The sequence below is a fragment of the Gavialis gangeticus genome, unplaced genomic scaffold (assembly GCF_001723915.1).
Source record: "Gavialis gangeticus isolate Ggan-Ray unplaced genomic scaffold, GavGan_comp1, whole genome shotgun sequence".
NCBI lineage: Eukaryota > Metazoa > Chordata > Crocodylia > Gavialidae > Gavialis > Gavialis gangeticus.
The window spans coordinates 129883852-129895272 of NW_017729025.1; the positions used below are offsets into that span (position 1 = coordinate 129883852).

An 11421-nucleotide genomic window follows, 5' to 3' on the forward strand; every position below is an offset into this window, starting at 1 on the left:
CGCATGATCAGAGGTCAGGAAAACAGACCTTACGATGACAGGCTGAGAGCCATGGGGCTCTTTAGCCTGGAAAAGTGCAGGCTCAGGGGTGATTTGATGGCCACCTATAAGTTTATCGGGGTGACCACCAGGATCTGGGGGAACGTTTGTTCACCAGAGCACTCCAAGGGATAACGAGGTTGAACAAGACCGTTTCAGACTGGACATAAGGAAGAATTTCTTTCCTGTCCGAGCCCCCAAGGTCTGGAACAGCCTGCCATCGGACGTGGTTCAAGCACCAACGTTGGACACCTTCAAGAGCAAATTGAATGCTTATCTTGCTGGGATCCTAAGACCCCAGCTGACTTCCTTCCCTTTGGGTGGGGGGCTGGACTCGATCTTCAAAGGTCCCTTCCAGCCCTAATGTCTATGAAATCTATGAAATAAATACAGTAGATTTTATCATCAGAAGTGTATGAAGCGAAAAAATACATTGTTATTCCCTGGCCAATAAGAGAAAAACTATTTTAATTTATGTTAAGAATAAATCAAAACCTCAGCTGCAAACATCCTCCAAATTTTGAAGACAACTGAATTTAGACTGGGATCCAGATCTACATATTACAGCTGGTTCCATTGGGTCAGACCAATGCATCAGATGTAAAATGTCCCCAGTTGTTTTTGGGGCAGGAAACAGCTGTCACCTGGGAGCACTACACAAGAATCAAAAGTGTAAACATAACTAAAAGTTTGTATCATCAAATCTTAATATCTTAAATTTAATTTAAACTGAATTTGTCTTTAAATTTATAATTTGTTTCTTACTACATCAAATGGTCTAAGCAAAATGAAAGAAGGAACAGGAGGGGCTTATATTGTACCAGAATGACATGGTCCTCCGGAGCATGAATAATCCAGTGACACTGTGCCAGGTTACTGTAGGGTTCAGGATAGTGTATGCTTTGTATCACTCCTGCTTTAAAAAGGACAGCTAAGGACCCACAGCCAGAATCTGGAAACACACACAAGGAAAAATCAGAAGGAAGCAAACACTTCCCTTGTTTTATGTACAAAGGGAATTTGCTGCCCGTAGATCCTAGTAGTCCCAGTGGAAAAGAAATGCCACCCACTACAGTAACAACCTTCTCCTAAATTTGCAAAGAGCAGTCTGTAGGCACAAGGGCCTGCACTGAAGGCCAGAAGACTGCACGTCTTTTTTGGAGATCAGAGTGAAATGATAACCCAGCCAGGGGATAGGATCCTGCTGATACAGTTTGGGGTGGCAGTTCCCTTAAATTGAGGGTGACTGGAGCAACTGCAAGCTGTAGAAGCCCTCATATAGGAGTTCCTTTATCAATGAATGAAGCCAATTGCCAGCTACAAATCCAGATGCACACATGCACTTTACTCTAATCAGCTCTGCAGTAAAGCATCACCATCTACATGGGCACCCCTATTAGGCTGGAGTAAACTAATTAACTCTGCCGCAGGATAGTACTGCCCAACACAAGTACTATCCTATGGCAGAGTTATTTACCCTACCACAACACACATGTAGACAGTGACTGGGGTTGTCTGGGGCACTAGGGTGCTACAGTGTGGGGGCTGTCTGCTAGATAGCCTTGCACTGTAAGCACCCCTGTGGCCCTGCCAGTCCCTCCACAGCATATTGAGCAGGGGCTACTCTGACCTAGATCAATATGCTGCAGTCCTGGGCACGTGTAAATGTTGCATCCAGGGGCGATAAACTCTGGTGAAAACTGCACCCACTTTCTCCTTTTTTTAAGCCCCAAACCAGGCCTCAGCATGAACTCAAAGTTAGCCATCACTTCCTCAACACATGCCTAGCAGCACAAGTACAGAACAGCTAACTTCAGGTGGGCACTGACTTGGTACAATAAACCGACAAGGAATGTTTAATTCTACACTAACACTTACCAGGAAGAGCATCTGGTGAAACTGCTTTGTATGTCATGGAAAATCCAGCTCCATACTCCTTATTATCAGAGACAAATTTCAGCCTCATGCTATTGTAGCCCACTAAAATTGGCAACGGAGGATCATCACCACAGAATTTCCCTGCAATTAGAAAATTACAATAATTTAAAACCTCAAGAAAGTTCTTTGAGAAAATGTATACAGGGGTAACTACTAAAAGACTCAGCCACAGTAGCTGGTTGTAGATTTCCAACAATATGAATAGAATTAAAATTCTTATAGGCTCTTAGTTTATTGGCTGCCTGCCTTCTTCCCACTATCTATTTAAAATAAAATGAAGGAAAATCGTGTAGTGACAGGTTGCTAATAAGACAGACTGACTTCCTGTGATTAGCTGGGCTAATCATGGTTATGTATGTACTCCTATTCTGGATATGCAAGTGTGTATAAAGCCATAAAAATGTAACTGGCCAGAAACTCACAACTAACAGTTATTTAATAGAAATGGCAGGTTGTCCCAAGTTTTAGCCGTAGTAGCTGAGTAGTTAAGGCACTTAGCAAGGAGGCAAGATAACTGGGTTTCAAGTAACCCTCCCCTGCCCTTCCCCTCCCCCCTCAAGGGTTTTGAACCTGTTTCTGAGTTCTTAGCACAGTACTTTAACCACCACACCAGCATTATCCACTCCTTTCTCCAGTGCTCCTTTTGAAGATGGCCCCTGGGCAGCCAAGAGCAGGTAATATGTAGGGGCAGGACAAAGAATAGTAAAGCAGTGTACCCCTGGTGGTTGGATGTGGAGCAGTGTATCCCCGGCGGCCAGACGTGGAGGTGGGGGAGGTGCGCAGCTCCACACGTGGAGGTGCCATGTGGGAGCTTCCCCCACACCCCGAGTCCAGCCGGGTGGGCAGTGTCTGCACAGCATGGTGCGCAGCAGTACTCCATCCCTGCCCACCCACGCACACCCCCTAGGGCCTTCTTAAGTATCCCCGGGGGTATGTGTACCCCTGACAACCCCTGAACTAGAGGATATGCAGATCAGTGGGATTGCTACTGCCCTGGAGGAAAGGGGGCTGTGGGTTCTAGCCTGGACCCTTGTTCCCATTTGGACTAAATGTCCCCACTATGCTGCTTCCCCATCTGTTTTATCCACTGACTGTTAAATGCAGGGGCCAGTGCCTGAAGGAGCTGGTCAGAGGACTGGACTAATGCCTAATTGGGCACCGCACTTCAAGAGGGATGTGGACAACATGGAGAGGGTCCAGAGGAGGGCCACTCGCATGATCAGGGGGCAGCAGGGCAGGCCCTATGAGGAGAGGCTACGGACCTGAACCTGTTCAGCCTCCACAAGAGAAGGCTGAGGGGGGATCTAGTGGCCTGTTATAAAACTAGTCAGGGGGGATCAGCAGGCTTTGGGGGAGTCCCTGTTCCCCCAAGCACTGGCAGGAGTGACCAGAAATAACGGTCACAAGCTGGCAGAGGGTAGGTTCAGGCTAGATATCAGGAGGCACTACTTCACAGTCAGGGTGGCTAGGATCTGGAACCAACTCCCAAGGGAAGTGGTGCAGGCTCCTACCCTGGGGGTTTAAGAGGAGGCTAGATGTACACCTTGCTGGGGTCGTTTGACCCCAGTACTCTTTTCTGCCATGGCAGGGGGTCGGACTAGATGATCTACTCAGGTCCCTTCCAACCCTAGAAACTATGAAACTATAACTTGTGGTGTGCTGGCTAGAGCACTTTGCTAGGATGCAAGAGAAATACAGGTTCAAACTCCCTCTGGGTGAGAGGACCTATAACCTAGATCTCCTGCTTTATAGATGAGTGTCCTAACCATGCAGCTACAGGGGCTAAAAGATGAACAGGTTTTCCTCCCTCTCCATTTTTCCAGGAGTTGTGCTCAGCTACATGCAATGCATACCTAAGCAAAGAACAGACCATGGATGCTCAGTCTATGTATGTATGGTTGAGTGTCCACACTGCAGGGGTAAGTCAACTGCAAGCAGTGTGTAAGAGACAAAAACTGAACTTGCACAGATAGTAAACTGCCATTTCAGCATGTGAAGTAAAACAGAATTCTGTTCCAAGTCTGTGTCAGTTAAGTATTTCCAGTAACTGGCAGGAGTAATAAGCTGTTATCTAGCAATCAACATAATAGAAAGAGATGGGTTGCAAAAGAACTTTGACAGTCCACTTTATTGCCGAAACGACTGCCTATCGTGGCCAATATTGAGAGTTGAAGACTGGAAAGAATCTGTTGTTTCCTTGAGTCCCCTTATTTGTTTATGCTCATCTGCTGTCTCTTGTTTTAGACTATGACCTGTATGAGACAGGAACTTACTCTGTTGTGTTTGCGTACAATATCTACCACAGTGAAGTGCTGGTCCATAACTTGGATTTCTAGGCATTACCGTAATACCAGCACCACCATATACAACACGCAGAAATGGGTTGTGTGTGATCAGTGGGTTGTATGTAATGAGAGACAGCCCAAAACTAATGGATCTAGTTTAATTAAAACTTTAGAAATATTGATGGGCTTTCTAAAATATTTCATAGAATCAGTAAACAGCAACTCACCAACAAGCCTGTCATCTTTTGAATACACCAGCAAGGAATCATAGTCACAGAATGTGTCTGGCTCTACATCAAAGTGGGAAAAATTAAGAAGTATGTGCATTCCTTTTGGGACAAGAAGAGTCCACACACACAACCTGGAAAGACACATTGGGTAAGTTCCTGTTTACATATCATATGATGAATTACAACTGCAAAAGTATTACAAGTAGTTTTGGAAAAAGGAATGTATTTCAGCTACTCACTGGTTGTTTTCGTAGAAATGCTTGGGACTTTCAGGGAAACGTAATGACCCTTCATTGCCACGCAGTTTGCCATCCTGACTGCTACATGAGGCTGCATTGTGGGATTTGAAATGAAACAACAGAAAGTTAGGTTGTATGGAACACTAGAGGTTCTTCTGATATCTAAGGGAGATTAGTTGTAAGATTTCCCTACCACATTTTTGTCATGAAATTGGTTTTATCTTCTGCCTTTCCTCCCCAATTGTATGAAAACAAGACCATTTTAATCCATAGTGAGATCAGAAAAAACCCTATTGAATTTAAATTCTTTCATAATGTTAGTTTAAAAATGTAAGTGCTGTAATTTTTATAATGAACAAAATATCTAACCATTGAAGAATTGCATACAAATATGCACAGAGGAAGTGCAAACCAAAACATGTAAAATAATACTAACTCTAAAATATGCCCAGTTTCTCTCTAATATTTTTTTTCAGTTCCACAATAGGCATCTCTCTCTCAGCAAACTGGTAAATCATTAGGCATATTTTAAGTGACAATAATTTCATTGAAGTGCTCAAATAAACTCAAAAAACATTGTTACGAGTAGAAGTTTTCCCTACTGGCTTCCCCACCTAGCAACATTCCATAGTTTACCACAAAAAAAAAACCTCCCAAAATAAATTATTTTTCATTATTTTTGACAATGTGTTTGGATCTATAAAGGATAAAAAACAAAACACACTTTTCACTGGCATAATTTGGCAGCTAAGCATCTAATTTATATTAGGAATCAAAGCAAGGGAGGCACCTAGACACAATTTGTTCCTCCTGAAATTCTCTCTACTTTGATAAAAGTAATTAAAATTCAGAGACCCAATTTACATAGGACTGGTTTCTATTACACTTAAGTTGACTTGCACCTGACTGCATAAACAATCCAGATGTGATAGTAAGAATGTCATGATCAATTTAGCCCCAAAATCAAATTCATCATCCTTCATATAGTTTGCTCATGCTCTGCATTTTCATCCTAAAAGTACTAAAAACATCTCTCTCTCTTACTTTCTGTATAGAATCAATTTTACTTTACAGTTCCCAAATGCTGCTTTAGTTCATTCCACGTTTGCATTTCAATATCATTTATTTTATATTGGGACTTCTATGGGAACTTTTTTCAAGTGCCATTCATTTCTTTTTAAAATCAACAGGACTTAAACATATGCCTACATTCTTTACTGTATAAGAACAAACTTATTATTATTTACTCAAATTTTAGATGAGATTATCCCCCCATTCAACATGGGGGGGAAAAGCTCCTCATCTTACATTCACATACAAAGAAACCTCATAAAATATCATTAAACTGCTACCCAAAGCAGCACCTGCTCAGTAATGAAAACCAACCAACTATGAAGTTGATTACTTGCAGCCAACATGGAACACATAACTAAGGATCCTGGTTCTCTGTTTAAAAATCACAAATTATCTCATTAAAAAAACCCAAAATCTGCATTTTTACATTATTAAAATGAAACATCACTCTGTATATAGGTATTAGTTGAACACAGTGTTTACTGATATATTTATAATTTTAAAGCAATTTGTGCCTCAATCACTAAAATAAAATAAGTTCTAAATATCTATAAATGTTGGCATTTGATTTTGGGTTTTTTATCATGGAAAAAAATCAGAGCTCCCCCTACCCCCTTTACTCACCAGGATGCAGGTCCAACTGTGGCTGTCCCCCACCCCACTGCTTTGTGGCACTGAGCAACCCCGATATGCTGGTGCCCTGCCCATGCCGTTGCCCCTTGCTCCCAAGCCACAGCCCTCCAGCCCTGCTGGTGCCTCTTACTCCCTACCCACAGCCCCCTGGCCCTGCCAGTGCACCTCACTGTTGAGCTAGACCAACACCACCACCCCCCCAGCCCTGCCAGTGCTCCACACTTCAGACCCGCAGCCCCCTGGTTCTGCTAGTGACTCTCACTCCCCAGTCACAGCCCCCTGTCCCTCCCAAGCCCAACCAGGGAGGGCCCTCAGCTGCCAGGGCTAGGGGACCAGGGACCCAGGTCAGCAGCTCCCTGCTCCCTCCCCCCCAGCAGTGCCTAAGCCCTGGCTACTGCCCATGGGACGTGGCAGCTGCTGTGCACCAAAGCAGAGTGTGGAACCCAGCTCCCCCTGTGCCATACGTGGCACCACTGAAACCTGTCAGGAGAGCGGATGCAGGCTGGCCGCTCTGGGCCTGGGGGTCCCCACTGTGCTGCCTTCTCCCTGGAGGCCTCTGTAGCCCAGTAGGTGGGACCAGGCGTGGGAGAGCAGAGCACAGTAGGCAGGCTTGGTGTCACTGCTGGGAGCCCTGAGCCACCATGGCAAGGTGTCCCCTGCCCACCTAGCAGCAGCAGGGGGCACAACCCTGTGACACCACATCCACTGCTGCCAGGTGGGCAGTCAGGGCCTCACCGTGGCGGTACAGGGCTCCTGGCAGTGGTACCGAGCCCCCCTGCACCACTCTGCTGCACCGGGCAGAGCCAGCAGCCCAGAGCCTGCAGCAGCCAGTCCATATCTGCCCCTGCCCTGCACACAGATCTGGGGGGCAAGTGCCTACCATGCCCCCCCCAGGAGTGTACAGAGTGGCAGGGAGCCAGCCCAACTGCTACCCCACTGATAAGCTGCTCACAGCTCCCTGCCAGGGCCCTGTGGCCATGCATTCTCATCCCAGCCCTGGACCCCAAGCCACAGGCCCCACAGATCACCCCAGCCGGGCAGTGCCCCAGCCCTGCCCAACTCTCTCCCTCCCTCCCTCACTATGGAGGCCCATTTTCCACCCTACAGACCTACCTGTGGGGAGCTGCAGGAGCTGCTCCCCACATTGCCTGGCTGCCACATACATATGTGCACACAGACATACATATGGCACCCCCTGCCTGATCGCCCTCCTCCCACTCCCCCAGGCCCCTTGCAGGCTGGAACTCTGCCAGCGTGCAAGGGGAAACCCTCTGTTTCCTGCATTTTTCTCCTTTAAATGAGAAAATCAGTGGTTTTCTCTTAAAAACAGAAAATCCACATTTTTCTCCTTAAAATGAGAAAATCCATGTTTTTTTGCATTTTTCCATGCTGAATGGAAAATCTGGATTCCTACACATAACCCATATTGGGCAAACACTGATGGGACGCTTTGGTTTTTTGTGGCCCTTAAAAAAGGGCAGCTGCTTGCCCCGAGTGGAATAAGCACCTGACCTGGAGGTATTGCAATACTAGGCTAGCACTTGGAGAGACCAGAACAAGCTCCAACACCCTCCCTTGGTGCCACAAATACTGATGGGAACTTCTTTGTTTTTTGTCTGTGTGAGATCCTTAAACAAATAGGCAGGCATTCCTTCCACAGGGAACTGGCATTGGGCCTGGAAGTACTGCAATGTGACCTTAGACAAAAAGGAAGAAATGCTGATAGGAATGCATTTTTTTTTTTTTTTAGCAATTTTTTTTTTATGTTCCAAGCCAACTTAGTCAAATCAAGTCCAAATCCGTGGGTCATTCAAAAACCATACGTGGCCCTACTACCAGCAAACATCCTTCACCCCCACCTGGGGCTTCAGATGTTGCCAAATCATTTGGCAGGCATCCTACATGCAGGCCCAAGCCTGGGAGCTTGCAGTTCAGACACCCCCAGGTTTCACTTGCCCTCACCCGTACAGCCACAAGAGTAAACTAGGGAGCATCTCCCATTTCCATAAAGTGGGCATAAAGCCAAGATCTTCCCACAGGCAATGAACATGGGAAGGTAACCATACGTTACTTCTATGGGCACTACCCCACACCAGAAAGGTGGTTATCCCCTGTCCCTGGGAAAACCACCACCTTTTTTTTTTTTTGTGCAAATATATACAACTCATACATACATATACACACATATATAAGGTGATTCCTGTTTCTTCAACAGCCTTAAATATCTGGCAAACATCATCAAATGGGGCCACAAAAATTCATCCAGGCGCCCTCTGTTGTCTCCTCTTTCAGCCTGTTGAATATGATTAGTATGGGCTTGCCCTCCATGAGGTGGAGATAGACCAGGTTGCCCTGCACTTCATCTATATATACATTTTTGGAGGACCCCAGGATTCATGACAAGAACATTAAATTCTAGTCATGGGTGGGAGACTAATTAGCACGTGGATCCTTTGTGGGGGATATATGGAGTACATACTCACACACACAGACTGAGCAGTGCTGAGGTGTGGGGTTACCATGACCTGAAACTGTTGATTCTGCTGGGGCCCAGCCCAATGAAATATGTGGCAAGTTATGAGCCTTTCAGTTTTGGACTAATATCATGCATAGTTTTGTATATGTTAAGGTGTATGATGTCAGTTATGTTTTGTATTATGTAATCCTGGAAAACGTTATGTTTTGTGAGGCTTCTGCTGGGGTCATTTTAGACTTCTGGCTTTGTTTGTTTTCTAATAAAATGTTTAAAAAAGACAAAGTTTGTATGATAGCAGAGGTTTCCAAAATTGTTCTTGTTGCATACCTGCTTCTAGATGTACCAACTACCTGCATATCCTTATCAGCATACATTTTATATTTTAATTCCTTAAATGCCGACTATTATTATAATGAAAATTAAATCTGCCATTACACAATTTCTCCCGTGTACCACCCAGAGATGTCTTGCATACTCCCAGGGGTACAGGTACCACAGCTTGGAAACCCTGTACTATAGTATGAAAGTGCTGCTTGAAAGTGTGTTTATGTACTAAACACACCTGTACTAAAACTTGCAGCAGTTTCAAAAAAAGGTAAAATGCATCAATTCTGGATAAGCTAAGTCTATGCAGACCCATAGTATGAACTCAATGTTTTCAAATTTGTTCCTCATTTCCATATGATCAGGAAGAGCAGGGTCTGACAGTAAGGAGGAAGTGGGGGAAGGAACTGCAGGGAGAAGGAATTGGGGGACCACATGCCTCCCCCAGATTTATTTTCCCTGCTGTAGCAGTGGGAGGTGGACAAATTCAAGGCAAACCTCCAATAATAGGATTCTATACCTGGAGAATTATAACGAATTTATACATTTTCCATATATAGAATCTAATTTTTGGTTTTCTTATATTCAGGGTCACCTTATAGTCAAGTAAATATGGTAGATGTATGAACTACAACAAACATTTAAACACTTTGCTGAATATTGGCATAGGCAGACAACATTTTTCCCCATCATAGATGATATAACAATCACAGATATAGCATGGAGAATTTTTTAAAGCTCTAACACAGTCAGATGATTAAATAGGATCTGTACTCACCTGTAGAACTTTTCATTTTCAAGTCTAGTCCAGAAAGAATGGACGGGCAATGGAGGAGAAAAAAAAATTTTAGTAGACTACTTTTGGTGTCATAAAAATATTTGTAGGTTTTACCTCTGTTAGAATGAACATATTTTTTTCAAACACAAGTGTGATTTATATCCAACCTCCAAATCTGAGCTAATATTTGCCACCTTTTAGATTTTGTCCTTGCATAAAATGTTAATCTTGAATAGACCCAGTGAATACAAACTAAGGCATGTCAGTTTGGGCCCAGGATATAAACAGCTGAATATTTAAGTGTCACTCAATGAAAATTGTAATTCTAATTTAAAACATACACTGGACTCACTGCCACTAAGTTGTCTTGGGAGAAGATAAAAGAAAAGGAGAAGACAAAAGAAAGCAGCAGTCATTATTTGAAATTGTTGTAAGGGTGCTTGTACACATGATGTAACTAACAGTGATGAGAAATCATCATTTGCTAACATCATGGCATCACCGTGTGCACGTGCACAATTATTTTTTCATGTTAAAACATATTTGAGTGTGGCAACTTAGATTGCCTAAGATGTATTTTAGTTTGATTGGGGCAAACTGTCCCATAGTGGATAAAAAAAATCGTGCATGTCTGGTGGCCAAAGCAGGTGGCAGGGACAATGCATGGGGTGATGAAAGCCTGGGTGGCTTGTGGAAGCTTGGGCCTGGTGGGCTTCCAGTGCCTTATGTACCATCCCCACCACCTTCTCTGGCTCCTAACACACTCAGCTGCCCTCCTGCCACCTTCTCACACTGCCCCAGGGGCAAGCCATCCTGTTCCTGGGTGGTCCCAGGTAGCAGGAAGGAGGCAGGGACAATGCATGGGGTGCTGGAAGCCCATCAAGCCCAAGTTTCCCTGGGCATGCCTGGGCTTCCAGCATCCCGTGCACCGCTGAATCAGGCCGGGTGCTGCCTGGGAGCTGGGGCATCACCCACCCAGCTAGCACCCTGCCCAGGCAGCCCCAGGGGAACACTAGTGCCATAGGGAAGCACTGAGCTCCCCTACAGTCCAGGGACTCTATGACCCAGCAGCATCTTGAGTGGGGAGGCTCTTCCTGAGGAGGGGGAAGGAGGAGGGAAGTGCGATCCTTTTTTTTGTTTTCTTTGTGGAGCCTGCCACCTCTCCCACAGCTGGAGGATGAGCTGCCATCAGCCCCCGAGCTGCAGGGGACCCTGGACCTTCCCTCCACAGGGGCGGTGCCCCCTGGGGCTGCCTAGACAGGCTGCTAGTGGGAAGATGCCACCCAGGGGGCGCCATTGCTGTGGTGGGAAGGACCAGGACCCCCTGCAGCTCAGGGCTCCCTTGCTGTGGGAGAGGTGGTAAGGCTCTGTGAGGGGGGAAAAGGATTTGGCCCATCGCCACTTC

The 11421-nt window shown here is 45.3% G+C and overlaps 1 protein-coding gene across 3 annotated transcripts in view; it reads right to left on the reverse strand.

Moving 5' to 3' along the window:
- The window catches only part of OVCH2 (ovochymase 2), a 55064-nt gene that overhangs the window by 30789 nt on the left and 12854 nt on the right, over positions 1 to 11421 (reverse strand). For all 3 annotated transcript variants that reach the window (XM_019519549.1, XM_019519550.1, XM_019519548.1), the window contains 5 exons: positions 10017 to 10040; positions 4732 to 4822; positions 4490 to 4623; positions 1918 to 2058; positions 861 to 991 (listed from right to left, as the gene is read on the reverse strand). In XM_019519549.1, coding sequence (XP_019375094.1) covers positions 861 to 991; positions 1918 to 2058; positions 4490 to 4623; positions 4732 to 4822; positions 10017 to 10040 — 521 coding nt within the window. The remainder of the gene's footprint in view (positions 1 to 860; positions 992 to 1917; positions 2059 to 4489; positions 4624 to 4731; positions 4823 to 10016; positions 10041 to 11421) is intronic.